This window comes from Vigna umbellata, chromosome 8, assembly GCF_029865625.1.
Source record: "Vigna umbellata cultivar VRB3 chromosome 8, Vumbellata_1.0, whole genome shotgun sequence".
Classification (NCBI taxonomy): domain Eukaryota; kingdom Viridiplantae; phylum Streptophyta; class Magnoliopsida; order Fabales; family Fabaceae; genus Vigna; species Vigna umbellata.
Window position 1 is genome coordinate 47,548,139 of NC_142172.1, and position 19,908 is coordinate 47,568,046.

Below are 19,908 nucleotides of genomic sequence, written 5' to 3' on the forward strand. Positions count from 1 at the left end.
GTTTAAGTTGTGCATGATAATATTGTGATATAATTTCAACATATTACATTTAACAAAATTATAAAATTCATCAAGTAGATGTTTTTTTATCCATTTTTAAATAAAATTTAGTACTTTTTATAAAAATTAAAAATAATAATTTCAAATTTTATACAGATAAAAAAATATACATTAAAGTTTTCTAATTGTACTGGAATTAAAACACGTTTAAGTTGATTTATAAGGGTGAGACTTTTATTTTTAATATTCATCCTCTTAAAAATACAAATTAAAAGCGTTAACACCTGGACACACTGGGTGGGAATATCACATTGATCAAAAGAGAATATTAATTTATTTAATGTAAATAAAAAGATTGGGATATTATTGTTTACTATTTCAAAAATATAATAACTTATCATCCAAAAATAATAAATGAGAGGAAGATAATCAAACCCCAGATACAACCTCAACTGAATATCGTATCATGTTTTTTTGACTAGGTGCAGTGTTTAGTTGGAAAAAGGAAAAAAAAAGTATGAATAGGATAAAAATATTAATTTAATTTTGAATATTTTAAAATGTAACTATTTTTAATTGATTTTTAATAAAAATAATTTTTTGAGTATTTAAATTATTTTTTATTTTTATTTTGTACATAAAAAATGTTATGATATAAATGGCGTAATTGTTACTTTTATATTTTTGTTATTGTTTTTTTATTGATTTTTTCCTTTTTTAAGAATAAGTTAATCATGCAGAAGAAGTGAGAGATATTCAAGAGAATAAATAGACTGATTAATAAGTTGAAATAAACAAAATATATATATCCATTTGTCTTATCAAACAAAATAATAAAAATTATTTTAAACAAATAAATTTTTAATTAAACCTCAACTAGAAATTCTTAAATTTTTAAAATAAAAATAAGAAAAGCCAAAAAAGAGATTAGAGAAAAGAGTTGATTTGTCTTTTTATTTAAATTGTTTATTTAAACTTTTGGTAATATGTAATCTGTAAATCAACTTGATTTAGCGGATTAACTCTCCAAATATACATGCCTTCATATTTATGGAAAAAGTTTATGCAATATACTTGTTGTTAAGATGGTAAAGTATAAATATAAGACATAAAGTTTAACGATTAAAACATGTAGAATTATGATTTATATTTATAATCTATAATAATTATTTTTAAAAAGTTTAATGGATCTCAACAAAAATTGTGGCTTTTCTGTTATTTTGTTTTTAATCTTCAGTTAAGAAGATAAGTATTTTTAGTTTTCTAGTCTCATATCTAATATCGGTTATTGTTGGGTCTATTGAAGAGGAAGTTATTTGTACGTTGTACAAATACCAATAACATTTGAGTCAACTATATTAAAAATCGACATTTCTCTTTACCCAAAATCTTAAGACAAAGGGTGGTCTTTCATCTTTATAAGATGCTCTCTTGTTTTTATCTAAATGTGGGACTTCACTCACACTTGAATTCCCAACAGTTATCAATTTCGAATGATGAAATACTTGAAAAAATATTTTAATATTAAATTCGGTATTATATTAATAGTTGAAAAGAGTAGTCTAAAGAGAAAAATCATCTTATTTATTTTCTGTGTTTACTTATTTATAGCATTTTTTATTGCTTTTTATAAGGACAATTCAAAGGTTTATGAAATCCAAATAATGAATTTTTTATTTTTATTTTAATTTCCTTTTATACAATTAAATAGTTTTTCAATTCAATCCAGACACATAGTTCTTCATGAAAATATATATGTAAGGAAAACTTTAAAAATCTATAAATTAAAAAATAATGAAAAACAAAATTAAATAAAAAACGCATTTTTAATCCTAATACAAATTCAATAAATAGAATTAAAAAAACAACACATATAAAAAAACATATTAATAAGAAATGAGATAAAAAAATGAATACACACAACTAACATAAAATTTAATAAATTTAATGAATAGAATCTGACAAAATCCTAAAAAAAAACTTTGTAATAAAAGAAAGTAAGAGAGTAAAAAAAATGATAATAATATGAGAGTCAAAAAAATGATATTAATATATGAGAAGTCACATATAGATAAAAGAAAAAAAAATGATTTAAAAGAATAAAGACAATCAATGGTTGTAATTTTACAAAACAAGATTATAATTTATTGAAAAAATATTTTAACTTTATAAACATCACTTTTAATACTAATATATTACCCTATGATAATTTAATTAAATTTTATTATCACACATAAAGTCATAACTAATTTAATAGAAGTACGTTGGTAAAAAAATATTTTAGACCTTCTTTTATTAAACATAATTTTATAATTAATTTAATAAGAGTATATTAGTGTCGAAAAACGTTTGAAGCTTTTTTTTCATAAACATAATTCTATAATAATTAATTTGATAGAGTAATATTAGTAATATTGTTTTTCAGAGGCCTAAAGGAAACGTTTTGTCTGTTTCATTCTTAAACACTATTTTAGATTATTAAGAAAGATGAATCATAACTTAATAAGTACCAGATAACGGGAAGATGTCAAGTAGTTGATTAAGTTCGGTTTTGTATCAAGAAATTGTAGTATTTTAAGAATTTAATAAATACATCAAGGCTTTGTTTATTTTTTTCTTTACCAGTTGACATCATTTACATATGGTAATAATATAAAGTATAACATAAATTTTAGTATTTTATCTTTAATAATATTCTTAAGTCATGAAACAAAATTTGTTGAAAACCAAAAGTATAAAAATAGTGAAAAAAAGCACACATAATAAAATCAGTGATGTAAAAATGACTTGTAACTCGCGGACCAATCCGGGTCATGATGGATTTAAGCAAGATTGGGTTTGAAAAAAATGTAATTTTTTATGCGGGTTAGTTTTCAACCCGGCTCATCGGGTTGAACCCGTGGTGAGCCGGATTGGCCTACCAATCCAATTAATTTAATTATTTATTATTTTGTATTTCAATATTATTAGTTAACATTTTTTTTATATTGTACAGGATTATAAAAAAGAAGATGTATCAAGAGAAAAATATTATAGATTTATCTATTCAAGACTCTAATATTATAAATGAACAAATGATACAAAAATTATCAATATTAAAAATTTATTTGTTTTGTACATGTTTCTTTATTACGCTTAGATTGTATGATACTTTTATTTATTTATTTTGAAATTGTGTTTAACATCGTTTTAGTGTGAAATTTATTTAGATTTAAATTAAAAAATTGTAACTTTTTTATTTTAAAAAATACTTATAATTAAGTGAGTAGTGAGTCAACCTATTTAACCCAACAACCCGTAATTCGAATTTTTTCAGCTCGCTAATAAGTGAACTGGTTGAGTTGACTCACTAAATGACCAATCCGTGGTGGGCCGGGTCGAATCGAGCCAGTTACCCATTTAAAAATAATTAAAAGAAAAAGTAAATGATCAAATTTTACGTACAATTGAACTCTAAATATTTATAATTTTTTTATGTTTTTTAAATTATAAAATAACTTGAATTATAACTAATAGTATAGTTAATTATCTTATTTCGTATGATACAAATAAAAAATTAAAAATATTTATTTATTTACAAAAAATTACAAAATATTGTAATAGAAAACCAACACAGAGTTTTTATATTTTGACTGGTAGAAAATAAATAAAAGGTCATACAATACACGTGTTAGCCCTACTTTGGATATTTTCTGATTGTATCAATAAGTTGTTATAAGTCAACAAATAAAATATTTTTTATCTTCTAAATTTTAAAACTCAAAAAAATAGCTGGAATGATTTCCCAAACCAAACAAAAAAAACAATGAAGAGTGTAAAAGAGGGTTACAGGCACTAACACTGATTAAATTTTAAAAACTCTGAAATCATTTACAAGGATAATTAATCTAATATTGGTTGGGTTTAACAGTGCAATTAATTTGATGAAACACGACATAAATTAGTCCATGGATTTTTTATGATTGGTCAAATTTAACCAAACTTTAATTATCCAAATTTCCTACAACTTTTTTGCAGGTTATCTATATTAAATTTCACTCTAGCTTAACCCAATAAATTTTATTTTATTAGACAACTTGATTATTTATTATTTTAATTTACTAATGTTTAAATACTAAATCTGTATTTTGTTTTTTTTAAATACCACAGTTATATAATCTACTTTGAAAGAAAAATTCAAATAACGTAACAAAAAAGTTTAAAAGTTACAAATTAAAAAGAAGAAGTGTTTTTTTAATGTGGAACTTTGGCTTAATAGGATAAAAAATGAATTAGGTATTAGACCAATACAAAAAATTAAGAAATCTAACTCACTTCATCTATAAATTATTTTATTACTTAATTAATGAGTTTGTACAAACTTAACCCTTATTGACCTTATATTAGAATATAGCTAGTAATCAACTTGCTGGATATTCCTTGAAACAATACTACCCTTACTTCAAAATAACAACAACAATTTAATTATTTAAGATTGAGAATATTTAATAATTCATTGAAATGTCAAAAGAATTATCTTTGCAGCAAGGTTTTTCTTTTAATTGTAATTTTTGACATATTAAAAGTGTTATTTTTATTATTGTAATACATATGTTGAGTCTAAAAGAAGAAGTTTATTGAAGATATATTATATGATATTAGAGTCTTATTACGTAAAGGATTGACACATTTTTTATCTAAAACTTTAAAACAATTAATCGGTGGATATTAAACTTTGTATAATGTTCTAATTTTTCATTTTTATATTTAACGTGAGACTAATATTTAAACCTAGTAATTCTAACATGTTTTACTTGACAACCAGAATTTCCATTTCTATTTTTGCATATTTGTTGAGAAAAAATTTAAATCATATTTAATTATAAAATATTGTTTTGTAAAATCAAAAAATTACATTTTTGAGATGAAGAAGATATATTTTGAAATGAACCATAGAAGTTGATGAATGTTTGATTTTCAACCTCAGACCAAGAAAAAGACATGTTGGTCAATGTTGTCCTAAATAAGATTTCAAAAATGATAGCCGTAGCATGTTTGCTTTCCCTATAACCCTTGTGTTTCATGTGTTATTATGTGAAAGAAATTGACCCTAGAATTTAGACTTGTGTTAATATCAATAATTGGTATTATCCAGGCATTGAAGAGTTAGACTAAAGTGGATTAGTATTGGGTTGATAACATTTGTCAACGGTGACTCACAGACACATTATTGAAGAACTTTTTGGTAGGTTGTTTGTCGTTGGAAAAGAAAGAAACATAACAGAGACACTCGTAACATTTTTTGGTGAATGGTGACGGAAGACTAGTTTAAATCCGTGATTTCCAAAACTCAAATAAAAGTTGAAAGCAAACTGGAGAAATTACAGGACCTAGAAAACATAATTGATATTTTTATCTTTTTGTTTTTAATTTATTGATTCATTCATTTTTTTTCACTAATCTTCTTTTACTTACATTAACTAGATTTTTAGCTGAGTTTGAAAAGACTGAAGAGAAAAAAAAAACGAATTACTTAACAAATTGAAAACGTGAAAACAAAAATAATGATCACATATTATCATTAACCAAAAACCAAATTAGAAGGCACCTTAAAAGAATCAAACATTAAAAAAAAAAATACACTAAATTAAAAATACGAAAAGTCGTCGGTTACTCAAATTTAATTAAGTCTATCATATAGAACCACTGATGGATTTGGGCTGGATTGCTTTTAAAAATATATTAGGCCTGTAATAAGTGGTAGGGATTATTTACGGGCTTTCTTCCTGGACCACCATAATTTCTAATTGCATTTCATTTTTTTTTTTGTAGAAGTAACTTCCATATTGTCTTTTCCGTATAACTTCTGGAACAAACTTTCTCAAACTTTTGGAACATATTTCTAGAATATGATTTTTGAAATATTATTTCCAGAACAAGCTTCCTAAAACTCAATATATTTCGGAATATATTTTCTTGAACAGGCTTTCTGAAACATCTTTTAAAACAAGTTTTTCAAAATGATTTTTTTTTTAAAACTGGTCTTCTTTTTGCAGTGGAGAACGGAACTGCAATGAGAATTTAACAATGGTGATGAGATGAAGATGGCAGCGGAAGAGCGGTGTAGTGAAAGGAGGTATTTTAGCCTTTTTCCTAATACGTCTTTCAACATGGGGTGCAGTTAATAATAAAGGAGGTGCAGAAAAAAAGCCTTATATAGAATAATTGAGTGATACTAAGTAATTATACAATAGTATTATATAAGGAATGCTTTTTCTTTTTTCAAATAATAAAACGGTAACTAATCATATTGCTTGAAATAATAATAATAATAATAATAATAATAATAATAATAATAATAATAATAATAATAATAGTAAATAAATAAATAATACAATATCTAGATTAAGTATGGAAGCGTTCCAGTTCCAAGACTTCTTATTTTTATCATATTATCTAGTTTGTTTATTTTTCTTCCACTTCCTTATTATGTAGATAAGTTATCGGATAACAATTCAATCTAAAAAACAAATATATATTATGATAAATTTGTGTTTAATTCCGCTCAATGTTAATATATGAACTACTAAATCTAAAGAAAAAACTCAACAATCACGAGTAATACCACAAAATTATAGGCAAACTAGAAGGATTGAAAGATTAAAAATCTAGAGACATTTTACACAACATTATCCATACGGAGTTACATCAAAAGGATCATACAGAAGTCTTTTGTACTAAAACCTGTGACAAATAACATCTAGCCAGAGAACAAAGTTACAACAAACAGATATACATACAGAGTCATCACATAAAGATACACGACAACGGTATAAAAGCAAGTCACGCAACCATTTCATCATTATTTTCAGCATCGCCCATCTCTTCAAAGTCACTGTCAATATCAGCTTCAAGAAGCCATTGCTCAAACTCATCCACGTCATCATAATCATGTGTGTATAACCCATCTGAAGTATCGTAGGGATCAGCCCCAAGCTCCTCACCATGGCATGCCACATGTAAGAAAGGTCTGCTTCTGGCTAAGGCATCTACCATGTCTCTGTTAACATTCCCTGTCACTCCCAACCATTTGAGCCTTGGAAAATATGGTTTCTTCAACCAGCGAAATGCAAGCGCTGTAATGCCACCACAGTTATAAAAATCCAGCAATCGCAAACTGCTTCCATGTTTGGCCTCGTCAATTAGCATTGAAGCTAATGCCATGACTGCAGTATCACCAACCAGAGGGCATTGTCGCATACGGAGCTCAAAGAAGGGAATCCTACTTTTTGCAAGCAGCAGAACTCCATTATCCGAGAGGTTAGGAAGGTTAGATAGATCCAGTTCTCGCAATTCCAGCACGCAGCAGCCATTAAATAGAGCTGTGATACATTTATCTGTTAGTCTCTTGCAGCCACGAAGAGACAATGCATACAGTGAACTAATAACAGATGCTCTTAAGTACAAAAGTCCTGCATCAGTTATATCAGAGCCATCTAATAGTAAAATTTTCAGTCTAGGCAGAGTGCCAATGGCCAGGAGAGCTTCGTCCCCAAGGCTTCTGCAATCCCTCAGGTCAAGAATTTTGAGTTCCTTGTTTGATGCCAAACTCAAAACAGCATGGTTAGTTAACAGATTGCACCGTCTTAAGCTAACATGTGTCAAAGTAAGGGATGTTGCGGAAATATCATGAAAAACTAAATCAGTTAAATGAGTCCCATGAGTGACCTTAAGCTTGTACAAGCGAGTGCAAGAATGCAGGATGGTTTTGAAACCAGTGTCTGTGACGCGACAAAAGCCACCAAGGCATATGCTTTCCATGTTTGCACACTTGTCTGCCATTAGAAGCAATCCCAGATCATTCACTCTTCGAAAGTAGGTAATGAGAAACTCCTGGCTTCGAACCAGTGAAAGATGTTTCAATCTCCCAAGTTGATTAATTTGTTGAAGACCAGCGTTGGTCAGGTCAAACGTAACTCTTGGTTCAATCAATGGTGCATCTTGAAGATCCAAATGCGTCAAAAACATTAGACCTTTGGATATTGTGCCAATCATAGCATCAGTTATATAGTCTACATTAAGACACAGTTTCTGAATGCTTGGAAGTATAGCCGGTTGAACAGGATTTGAGGGCAGATGGGATCCCAAATTTGGGCTGAGCAGTTCAGTGACGGTAACTGAAGAAATGTAGCCAATCTCAAGAGAAGTGAGTTTCTCTGATGCAGAAGCCCAAACTCGAGCAAAGTTGTGCCGTAGAAAGAGAGAGACATCAAACATCAGAATCAGTGCCTACCAAAACAATCACACTACATCTTAGACCCAATTAAATCAACAATTAACGAGCAAGCAGCAATATTGACTACTACAAAGATTGAGTTTCAAACGATTTTAAGGCACATTAGTAAATGAGAGATGCCGCAATAGATTATTATTCAATACAGTGGACAAGTTTCCCTAATCCAGAGATAATTGCAGCATAAATTGTGGTCGGTAATCATGTAATAAAAGCTTGTATCAGACAACATCCAAGGAACTGCATGTGAGTTATATCATATCATAATTTCATCAAATGTTGAGATTAAAAGTTTCAACTTTAAATGGCATGCCTTACTTCCAAGTGGGAGCAACCGCTGAGCAACTCCTCCAGATCGGAAATATGAATGGCCCTCCCTCTTTTCTCGGCGACGGAGCCAAGGTAAAGAGACCTGAAGGGGAAAAACGATGAGTGAAGAGTATAAAGCGAGCGATGTGGGAGATGAGAGAGGAAACCTTAGATCCTTGCAGCGATTGCCGATCTCAGACAAGAGTCTGCCACTAAAATCGGCGCAATTGTGGAGAGAGAGGTCTTGGAGGGAGGGTTTGAGGAGGAAGGCGATGGCGGAGTCATCGAGGCGGGAACAATCGAGCTTGAGAGTGGTGAGGTAGGGATTGGGCGGCAGCAAGGGTCTGAGCATGTCGCCGGAGGGAGCAGTGTCCTGGAAGAAAGAGGATAATGAGATTGGGAAATTGGGAAAAAATAAGAAAGAAGAAGGTTAGGAGAGAGAATGGTACGAGGAGGTTGAAGGAGGGGAGGAAAGAGAGGATGTGACGGGCGCAGGAGCGGAAGGCGGAGGAGGTGGAGGCGAGGGAGCAGATGGAGGCGATGTCCAGCTTCGTCATGACGGTCGCCACCAGAGCCGACGGCAGCCCATCTAGGCTCGCCTCCCCGGCGACGGAAGTTTCTTCCTTCGATTCCATCACACAAACTTTCCTCAGATCCTCCATTATTCTTAAACACATATTCCTAAATAAATAAATTAAAAAATAAAGGACCAAGGCCGGGGTAAGGTAATAAGTTAAAAATACGAATTTTATAAGAATGTCAAAATTTGAGGTATTATATTTTTTTAAAAAAATTCTTACATCATTAAACTATTTTAATCTTAAAATATATTTTTCTTTCAAAAAGTTAGTAAAATATAAATTTATATTTTTTTGTTTGGGTGAAAATTAAAATTTAATAAAATTTAAATTAATTTAAAATTTTATTTTTGATTTATATTCTTTAAATTAAAAATCCAGATAAATAAAATAACTAAACATTAACATATTTATATTTGGGATGAAAAATTAAAACCCAATAACATAAAGATATCTATACTTCTTAGAAAAAGAATACATAAATCATAAATATTAAATTATTTGCATTTCATTGAAGAATAATAAAATATTTAACACTACTATAGCATATAAAATACAAAATTTAAATACTAAAGCATTTAAAATAAATTGTTTTAAAAAATTAAAATAATTTAAAACAGTTTTTTCAATATTTTAATTAATCAGTTATTATCAATATTTGGTGTGTAATTGATCGATAGGTTATTTAAAAAAGTTCTCATGAAAAAACTAGCTGACTTGTGATCCAACAAGATCTTTGAAATGTAGCAACCCATTGGTTGAAGCCCACAGTTTCGAAGATTGACACCTTCCTCGCACACTCAATTGTTTGAAATACCGACTCCAGTTTTGCTCAGCGTGAAGAGACGTCTCCCACAGAAGCATCGATTTTCGCACTTCTTTTGCCCTTTCGGTACTTTTCTTGAACCCATCAAAGTGTTCAGCTGTTTCCCACTTTCCACAAACTATTACAATAAATGCGCATCCATTGAGATTTTAATTTTCTAACTAATTACTTGATTAAATTTGGAGAGCATTTTCTAAAGCTTTGATTTTGGCGCGGGTTTTGAAAATTCTTCCTGTCCCTTTGTCTATTTTATTTATCCTTTCCATGTAAAAACATAATAATCTAGGTACTGGTCCTTTGGGGCTTGTAACAGAACTGAAATAGAATGCAGACAGTCAAGGGTAGATAGTTAGGGTTCAAACTGGTTTTTATTCAATCTTTATCACTTTTCGTTAGTGATTCTCAATCTTGGTTATTTATATTTTGCCAATACACTGAAAATTTGATATTCTCTACTTTATGGCGGGCAAAAAGAAAAGGCGACGAGGAAATACAGCCACCATTCCGGGAGACTCAAACCCGACCAAGCAAAATATTCAATCTTTGGATTTTAATGCCGAGTGTGAGGCTGATCAGAGGAAAGCAATCAACTTTACCGAAACAGTTGATGATGGGGAAGTAGGGTATTCTACTATTGCCGAAGGTGTGAAAAAAAAACGTGGCAGAAGAAGTGAAAAGGAGGGCAAGGCAACGATGTCAGAGGGCAGTTTGTCCGAGAAGAACAGCGCTCAAGACGAAAACCATGGTGAAAATGGTGGGGTTGGAGTCTCTACCTCTGTTCAAGGTGTGAAAAAAAAGCGTGGCAGAAAGAGTAAAGAGGAAAAGGAGGAGATGGAAAGGAAGTTGTTGGAGGAAAATTTGTTGGAGAAAAATGGTGAAAATAACAGGGTAATATATTCTTCTTTTAAAGATGTGCAAAAGGAAACGGTAGACATGGACAGGAAGAATTCAGAGGGCAATTTGTTGGAGACGAAGGGTGATCGAGATGTTAGCCACGGTGAAAGGGATGGGGTAGGTGGTTCTCTTCAAGAAGGCGTGACAGATGGGAGTAATGGCGACCTTCATGAGAAGAGACCTAGGAGGAAAAGAAAAGTTGTTAAGGAAGGTGGCGGTAAGTTTGAAGGGCCTGACGGGTTTTCGGGAAGTGGAAGTGACATTCAGAAAAAACACAATTTTAGAAACCGTAAAGTCAAAATAGAAGCTGTGATGCCGAAAAAGAAAAAGGGGGATAAGGAGGTGAAGTGATTTATTATTTAATAAAAAGTATTTATGTTTGGTTGGGTTTAGCTTTTCATACAAACATGTTTTAGCTCACATTTGAGAGGGTATTTCTGTTTGTCAATCAACAGTCTAAGGAAAATCAATCCAATATGTGCCATCAATGCCAGAGAAATGATAAAGGCAGGGTTGTGAGATGCACAGTATGCAAAACCAAAAGATTTTGCATACCCTGTATTGAAAATTGGTATAACTCCGTCTCACCTTGAAATTTATTTAATCTCTCTATTTAAATTGTAATGTCATGATATTGTATAGCATGCCTTGGTTGGTTCGGTAAGATCAATACATTGTTTATTTCTGCGCCATCACTGCATTGCCAGCTACTAAGTCGGTGTTACTGACATATTCTTTGTGCTGTAAGATTTTAAGCAGAATATTTGAAAGACTAGAAATGACAAGCCGATGTATAAATGACATGTCCAATTGTTTACCCATATGTTTAATACTTTCTATGGGGAATTTCTAGAAGTTACACAATATATGTCTAATATGCTCCCCTTTCCTATGTTAGGAAGAAATGTCTTTAGTGGATAGAAACAATTCCCAGATCAATTCCTGGATCAGTTATTGCAAATATTTGGTAGTTTTGGTTTTGAATGATGATAACATGACCTACTGTTAATCCTTGAGGTGTTTTCTGTGTCTTTAGGTATCCTCATTTGAAAGAGGATTACATTGAAGAGGCATGTCCCGTGTGCCGTGGTAATTGCAACTGCAAAGCATGCTTGCGATCCGATGCATTTATTAAAGTTAGGTCCTCCCCCTTCAAGTAAGTGTCTTGTAATTTTCTGAGTTCAGCATTTAAAATGGTGTCATTTCGGTTGCTGTAGAAAATGAAGGCAAAAACAAGTTCCGTTAAAGATGAGAAGGTTGAGGTCTCCATGTGTTTGCTGCAAGTACTTCTTCCGTATTTAAGATTGTTGGATGAAGAGCAAATGTTTGAGAATGAGATAGAAGCTAAGATACATGGTATTTTTCCATTACAAGTGTTGATTTTGGTTACTATTATGTGAATCAATGTTTCTCACCAAACAATGAATTTGATGCAGAAGAAGACACGATTTGTTCTTGCATGCTTGTTCCATCCAACACATTATGATACTCACAACTAAACCAATTTTTTGTATATCATGAAACCACACATCTCTTTGCAATGAATTCTGACTTGCAAACGAGAGAATTATCTGTTTTGTAATAATTGACAAACTTTAAGTTTGCCTTTCATCTTATGCTCTAGTCAGAGTTTAGTACAAGTTCCATATATTTGCATTATATAATTTGCTGTTTGGATGTGCACTATAGGAATCTCAGTCTCAGAGCTTGAAGTAGTACACGCAGATTATTTTAAGGATGAACGTGTATATTGGTTGGTATCTTTCTCTCACATCTTATTTTCTTTTTTCCAATTATCCTGGTATATTTTATTTATTAACTTAACACTCTCTTGCAGTGACAATTGCAAAACATCAATATTTGATTACCACAGAAGCTGTACAGAATGCTCTTTTGATCTTTGTCTCATGTGTTGCCGTGAACTTCGTAGTGGTCAGCTTGTGGGGGGTGCAGATCCAATTACGTTGGAGTTTCCGTTCAGAGGTCGTGATTACTTGCATGGAAAAATTGTAGATAAAACGGTAAACCTAACTGAACCAAATGATGCTGCTAAGCCTCTAATTCGCGACTGGTCTAGAGCTGTATGGCATGCAGAAAGTAATGGTAGCATTCCTTGTCCAAAAGAATGTAACCATGGTTTTCTTGAACTTAAAAGTGTGTTAGGTCAAAATTTTATTACTAATTTATTGTGTAAAGCAAATGGACTGGCACAAACATTGAAGCATGAGACCCCTGACAAATTGTGTTTGTGTTCAAGGCCTGATACTAGCGCAAATTATGGTATGAGGAAGGCTGCATCCCGTGCAGATTCTGGTGACAATTATTTGTACTGTCCTAACTCTGTACAACTACAGGATGAGGATTTAGGGCATTTTCAGTGGCATTGGGAAAAGGGCGAGCCTGTCATTGTTAGCCATGTGATTGATTGTACATCTGGTTTAAGCTGGGAACCACTTGTCATGTGGCGTGCATTCCGTCAGATGAATAATACCAAACATGAGCAACATTTAGATGTAAAGGCAATTGATTGCTTAGATTTCTGCGAGGTTTGTTTAACTTTTGTTCACCGGAGTGATTCTTTCTCAAAAATTGTTATTCACTCCCATGAAGTTTATGTTTAAATTATTTAATATTGGTACTTATTTTACCTGGAACCACTAGGCTTCAAAGGGTTGATAGAGACTATTTTTTATGGCAAATTTACGTTGAATTTCTTGAATTTGGTAACTTCACCCTTTTCTTGATTTTGTCTTATTTCTGTGCATTTAATATTGTCAATTGCTGACTTCCAAGAACTTGTCTGAGCCGAATGTTCAAAAAATATTTTGCAACGTACCTAAAAATTACGATATTTTTGTGGATAGTTCCACTAAAGGAACGAATTATTGATGTTCTGTTGTCCGGGTCATAAAGAGACGCCAGTCCAAGGTCGAATGTGGGTCATTAGAACACACATTAGGGTGGTAATTAAAAGTTCATTTTTGTGAGTGTAGTTAATATATTAGTCAGATGCTTTTAATACTTGTTGCTTGCTTTATATATTAAAAGCATGTGACTAATATATCCTAACAGACCCTTTCCTGTTGCCTATGCACCATGTTTTGTTATTATCATTGTCTGCTTTTAACCCCTGCCACGAGATCTTGTTTATGCTGTGTAATGTTTATTTTAATTTTCTTATTCTTTTCAAATTTTGTAATCAGACTCAAGTAAGTGGCTTCTGCTTTATTTTACCGATTCTGCATTCTTGACTGCTTCTACTGGACATTTGTTATATTCTGTTGCTGTCGATTTCTGCATTTTTATGAGTTGTTGGTTAAATCCAGGTAGAAATTAACATCCACCAATTCTTTACTGGGTATACGAAAGCTTTTGGGGATTGGCTTCATTGGCCTCGGATATTGAAGTTAAAAGACTGGCCGCCTTCTAATTTATTTGAGGAACGCTTGCCTAGACATTGTGCTGAGTTCATATCTTCCTTACCATTCAAGGAATATACTGATCCTCTTGGTGGTTGTCTTAACATAGCTGTTAAATTGCCTAAAGAGTGTCTAAAGCCAGACATGGGGCCAAAGACATACATTGCTTATGGATTTCCCCAGGAGCTTGGACGCGGGGACTCAGTGACTAAGCTCCACTGTGACATGTCCGATGCAGTATGTTCTATTTCCTTTTCTCCTTCCAGATCTGCTATTTTCAAGGATTTATTCTAAATTATTTGAAGATTTAAGGGTGTTTTTTTCCGATTGTGTCTTACGTTTCAAAGTGCATAGTTCTTAGGATGTATTCATTGTTGTATTTCATAATCCATTTAATTTATCTGTTTGGATTCTTATGAGTGGTGTAAGAAGATTGTTGTTTCAATTCACATCATGAATCAGTAAACTTTTGTATTTGGAAGAATTTCAGATAAGCGGTGCATTTGGATCAGATATATATATGCTATTAACTTTTCCTCATCAAATGTATTTGTCAGTGTTTTGTGTTTATTGCTATACGTTCTTGGTTGTGAAATTAAAGTATTTTTTCCCTTTTGTATAACTTGACTGTTCTAGGTAAATGTGTTGACTCATATTGCTGAACTCAAATTGGATCCCGAGCATCTTAGTGCCATTGACAAGTTGAAACTACAGCACTTTGAGCAAGACAAGAGGGAGCTGCTTAGTGACCGCGATGGAGAAACTAATGTTGACGAAGTAAAATCGGTGCCTGAAAGTGATTCATCCTTTGCAGGGGATGGTTCGGAAGGTGCTCTGTGGGATATCTTTCGGAGGCAGGATGTACCTAAATTGCAGGAGTACCTGAGGAAGCATTTTAGAGAGTTTAGGCATATCCATTGCAGTCCTTTAGAGCAGGTAAATCAATATTGGGTATTATTTTTCAGCCTGAGTTATTTGTGAAGCTTGGTTCATAACAAATAGATTTAGTTAATATTTGTAATAATTGGAGGATTTCACCCTTGTAACTTTGGATTCTCCCATTCCCTCATTTTCTTGTAATAAAATTTTCATTAAATGCTTGTCCTTATGGATTGGGTGAATAATTATTTTAAAGTATATTGGCGGACAATACCTGTTGTATACATAAAGTGCATCAGCTGTGATTTCCTCACCTACTCATTTGACTTTATTTTTTCTTGAACGGTTCATATCCTCCGGTATGGAAGGTTATTCACCCGATCCATGATCAGACATTCTATTTGACCGTGGAGCATAAGAGGAAGCTTAAGGAGGAGTATGGTTAGTAACACAATTTCTGTATTTTGATTTTGGGTAGAAGTTGGAATTGTTCCTCTCCAAATTCACTGCTATGTATCATGTAGGAATTGAGCCCTGGACATTCGTTCAGAAGCTTGGAGATGCTGTTTTCATTCCAGCTGGCTGTCCTCACCAAGTCAGAAATCTGAAGGTAAAATGAACATACAGGGTAAATTTGTTTTATCTTCATTGTTGCTGTGAAGGTTGTTAAATTCAAGAGCTTACCTAAAGTCTTGGGAGTTTTGCTAGCTGGACTCCTACATCATAAAAAATTATTAAAATACTTATATTATAAGTTCAATATTTAAATTTTATAATAATGAAAAATAGTGAATCCCAATAACATTGAAAGAAATCTAGTAGTAAATTATTACTAATTAAGTTTAAACAACGTCAAATAAAGGGAACATTTTTACTTCTAGTTTCTAGTATTTGCGGAGACATCTGCAGTGCCATCAGTTGAGTTTGATCCTGTTGTACACTCTGACATTCCAAAGTAAATTGTACTGAAATATTAATGTAAACCTATGTAAGAATTTGTGTTAAGAATTTCTATTTCAGCAAATAAAAAATGTGATTAGTATCAGCTAACTGGGGAAGTGAGAAGCACCAGGTAGTATATAAATTTGGGGTTGTAATAAAACTGAATATCATGAATCTTATGATAGAATATGAAGTATGTAACTTTAATAGAAAGCTGGAAATTTTTTAAGTTGTATAAAATAACAAAAAAAGACAGTAATGAACATTAAAACTCAACAGTCTGTTGTTCTCAATGGCGATCAAATTGTATGCTCAACAGCGAAGTTAAATTTTGTCCATTACATTTGTAATTACATTTTCTTTTGTTATCATGAATGTTTATTTTTTTGTGTAATTTTCCTGGGAACTGGACCCTTGTGAGTCTACTAGTCAAGGGCAATCTTCCCACAAGTCTACGTAGACACAGTTCAATAACCTTGGCTATTTGTCTAACAAAAATGGTACAAATGTCGTCATCACCCTTGTACTTGTTGAGTTTTTATCAACACGGATGTTAGTTTTCATGAAATAGAATCTGTTCACCAATAGCTTTAGGATAAAACGCCTAAGGTGAAGTATTCTTCCCTCCTGCCGTTGCCATGTTTGTATTTGCAGGATCCCCAAGATAATAGAACAAACTCAACGAGAAAGTCAAATTCTTTGGCAGGAAAACATCAAAAAGGAATCAACCCACTTTTGACAATGTTACAATTAGAATTGTTGGACTAGGAGTTACGTGGTATTTGAGAAAGGAAATTATTCCTCAATATGTTCCAATTACAGTTGTTGGATTAGGTGGTAAGTTGCCAGAAAATTCTTAGCTTAGTCTTGGAAGTCATGAAAAGTGAACATTGGACTCAATTCCTGTGAGGGAAGTTGAATTCATTAAAAAGATAACCTTAATATCAAGGCAGGTGTCCATATGCAGCTATATTGTGGCAGTAAGTTAGCTATGAACTGTGCCCATAATCTATTACAACATGTCATAATCAAACATATAAGAATTAACAGTCATATAATTGAAGGTAGTCTATATAGAGATTTTGTGGTTATAACTAATGTTCCTTTAGGACTTCAGATAATATAAGTTTTCGCCAAAGTGTATTTTTGAACATATTTCAAGATTTATGGGCAAGTTGGGTACGAATGACATTCATTTACCAATTTGAGTGGAAGTGTTGTAAATAGCAGTTAATTGGTACACAAATATATCTTCATATTGATTGGGATGATATCTTTAGAATTTTCCTTTTTGTTTCGACATATTTTGTTTCCTTATTTTTGAGAAATTAAATTTTACAAATAGTAGAGTTGAGACTGTAATTGATGTGATTGATATTAATCCCATGTCCATGATTCGTAAAGCAAGCAAGTCTGTGAAGGTAATGAAACTGTTGATACATCAAATTTTGGTTGCTTTAATTTCGTCGTAATTCATACTTTTTCTTTTAGATATTTGATACAATGGCAACATTGAGGTTTGAATTAGTTGTTTTTTTTAATCTCCTTCCGATAAGTTTGCTTTTTGTTGTTCATAAGTTTTATTGAAAGTAATATTTAAATGTTCTCTGTAAATGCATGATATGTCTTTCTTTTCAGTCATGTATTAAGGTTGCATTGGATTTTGTTTCTCCTGAAAATGTTGGGGAGTGCTTTCGATTAACAGAGGAATTTCGTACACTTCCCATAAGCCATGTGTCTGCTGAGGATAAATTGGAGGTATGTCAAACTATTTCTATTGATTCGTTTCTGCCATTTATTTGGTTCATATTTTGAGATATAACATCTCTTAATTTTTGTTACTCCTTGATGGGCTAGCTGTGAATTACGAAGTTAGCTTCAGTGATATTTGCAATAAGTTTTGATAGACTTGAAGGATGATGTTAGTTTACTGTTTTTCCAGGAGAATGTTTGTGTAGATGTTTGTACTGAAATGTTGTCTTTATTTCTTTTCATATTAACTTCTCAGAACCAAACACATGACTAGCAAATATGATAAATTCTACAGTTAATTTTTTCAAATGCATCAAGAAATGAACTTTGCATTGTTATGTCAACAGCTTTGTGCTGTATATTTATGTTACTTTTCTCCTTGATTACTTCTTTTGAAGCAGGTGAAAAAGATGATAATATATGCTATGCAAGATGTGGTAACAAAATTGGAGACTGCAAGGTTAGTAATTCCAACCTTCAGGCCCTTTGAAATGGGCTGTATACTTACATTTACTGAGTACATTGTTAGATTATTTCTTGATTACTGTGCCATTCTGATTATGTTTTTTAGGCTCTTGATTCACTTATCATTCTTCAAATTGATTACTGTTCAATTTACAGGATGAAAGTAAATATTCCCTTAACAGACAACTAGGAGGAGGAGGTGGAATAATAAATTTTGGGTCATTGGCTCATTCGTGACTGTAAGAATGGTTCCATATTTTGTTGTTTCAACCACGCCGGGGAAGGTTGTTTTTGGTTACCATAATACGACTTGTAAACCTAGCTTTCACATCTAGCTTGTATCTTCTATAGATGTTCTGTTTCCTATTACCAACTCTTAAATGCCATTTAATTGTATTCTGAAGAATGCAACCAGAGGTAATATAAATATTATGTTAGATTACTAAATCTACTGTGTCATTCGTATTTAGACCGTTCCAATGTTTACGTATTATTTTGAAACATTAACAATTATACATAAAACTGTTCTCTATTTTTGTTATGGAACACGTATTGAAATAAAAATAACATTGTAACGTATGATTATTAATTTTACTCATTTTTTAACACGTAGCATCTGAGGAGCAGAATGAATCACCTATTTTAAGTTGTGTTGCATTATGTTAGAACAGGGTGCGAAGATATACAAAATGTACTCTGAATCTAAAGCTTTTTAAAGATGATGGTGGATTAATTATTTATATAATATGATAAATTTATTTGCTTTCATATAATAGAACTCTTGCACATTTTCTACATTCAATTTTAATTAAAAAAACAAAGAATTAAGGTTCAGAATAAACTATTGCCTTTTTGCATACGTATTCTCCTGTGCATTAAAGCAGGGTAAGGATGCAACACAATGGATGTGAACATGTGAATCTTCAAAAGCTTGATGTTACTTTTCATAGTTTACATTATATTGTAGTTGTTATCTTAACACATCATGTAGTACAATGTTGGGAGTGCTGATAAATGCACATGAGTCATGTTGGGCACGAACAGTATTTACTCTTAACCTGATTTGAAAAAAATAAATTCACTGGTTATCTGATTTGTTATTAGCACGGTATATACTTACAAATATTTTAAAAATTATTAAAATACAATTTAAATAAGATTAAAAAATATATATATATATATATAATATAAATTAAATTAAAGATAAATTAAAATTCAATTTTAATTAAATTTAACCTTATAAAATATAAATTAATGTTAATTTTAATTAAATTTAACTTAATAAAATATAAATTATTATTATTATTATTTTATTTTACTAAATTATCATTTTTTACATTTTAAAAATTAATTTTTATTTTTTTTCTTCTTATAAACATTTTTACAATTATATATATCATTAATAATTATCATTTTATATTATTTTTATAATTAAAGGCATTTTGATAATATTTAATTTCTATCAATAAAATAATTTTTTTTATCTTATATCGGTCAAATCGTAGACTAATTTTCACAAACTTTAAGACCAAATTCACTCTCACTCACATTCAAATTCTCTCAAGAAAACAA

The 19,908-nt window shown here is 31.3% G+C and overlaps 2 protein-coding genes across 6 annotated transcripts; one reads left to right on the plus strand and one right to left on the minus strand.

Moving 5' to 3' along the window:
- Nucleotides 1-6,631: 6,631 nt before the first annotated feature.
- On the minus strand, nucleotides 6,632-9,258 carry LOC124846464 (F-box/RNI-like superfamily protein). Of its 2 annotated transcripts, XM_047323729.2 has the most exons (4): nucleotides 9,031-9,258; nucleotides 8,749-8,954; nucleotides 8,591-8,684; nucleotides 6,632-8,268 (listed from the first exon to the last, which is right to left on the minus strand). In XM_047323729.2, exons 1-4 carry the CDS (start codon nucleotides 9,256-9,258, stop codon nucleotides 6,823-6,825), a joined length of 1,974 nt encoding a protein of 657 aa, XP_047179685.1. In that variant the 3' UTR covers nucleotides 6,632-6,822. The 2 variants fall into 2 exon arrangements, with proteins under 2 accessions (XP_047179685.1, XP_087953542.1); XM_088097416.1 differs by having other exon boundaries at nucleotides 8,586-8,954.
- Nucleotides 9,259-9,870: 612 nt separating this feature from the next.
- LOC124846462 (lysine-specific demethylase JMJ26-like) lies at nucleotides 9,871-18,783 on the plus strand. Of its 4 annotated transcripts, none has more exons than XM_088097414.1 (14): nucleotides 9,871-10,051; nucleotides 10,460-11,221; nucleotides 11,335-11,450; nucleotides 11,916-12,015; nucleotides 12,097-12,235; nucleotides 12,569-12,632; nucleotides 12,717-13,425; nucleotides 14,206-14,535; nucleotides 14,935-15,234; nucleotides 15,546-15,618; nucleotides 15,702-15,787; nucleotides 17,758-17,877; nucleotides 18,270-18,331; nucleotides 18,493-18,783. In XM_088097414.1, the coding sequence occupies exons 2-14, from the start codon at nucleotides 10,679-10,681 to the stop codon at nucleotides 18,524-18,526; spliced, it is 2,676 nt and encodes an 891-aa protein (XP_087953540.1). In that variant the 5' UTR covers nucleotides 9,871-10,051; nucleotides 10,460-10,678; the 3' UTR covers nucleotides 18,527-18,783. The 4 variants fall into 4 exon arrangements, with proteins under 4 accessions (XP_087953540.1, XP_087953541.1, XP_087953538.1 ...); XM_088097415.1 differs by having other exon boundaries at nucleotides 10,465-11,221; XM_088097412.1 differs by lacking the exon at nucleotides 9,871-10,051 and having other exon boundaries at nucleotides 10,270-11,221.
- The last annotated feature ends 1,125 nt before the right edge of the window (nucleotides 18,784-19,908 follow it).

What these genes read in the sequence shown, in the direction of transcription:
- LOC124846464 (XM_088097416.1), bottom strand. Translation starts at nt 9,258, where the DNA reads ATGTGTTTAAGAATAATGGAGGATCTGAGGAAAGTTTGTGTGATGGAA. An exon ending in TCCCCTCCTTCAACCTCCTC is followed by an intron (nt 8,955 to 9,030) that starts GTACCATTCTCT and finishes TCTTTCTTCCAG; the next exon opens with GACACTGCTCCCTCCGGCGA. An exon ending in TGCTCCCACTTGGAAGTAAG is followed by an intron (nt 8,269 to 8,585) that starts GCATGCCATTTA and finishes TTGTTTTGGTAG; the next exon opens with GCACTGATTCTGATGTTTGA.
- LOC124846462 (XM_088097412.1), top strand. Translation starts at nt 10,445, where the DNA reads ATGGCGGGCAAAAAGAAAAGGCGACGAGGAAATACAGCCACCATTCCG. An exon ending in ATACCCTGTATTGAAAATTG is followed by an intron (nt 11,451 to 11,915) that starts GTATAACTCCGT and finishes CTGTGTCTTTAG; the next exon opens with GTATCCTCATTTGAAAGAGG. An exon ending in ATTGCTTAGATTTCTGCGAG is followed by an intron (nt 13,426 to 14,205) that starts GTTTGTTTAACT and finishes GGTTAAATCCAG; the next exon opens with GTAGAAATTAACATCCACCA.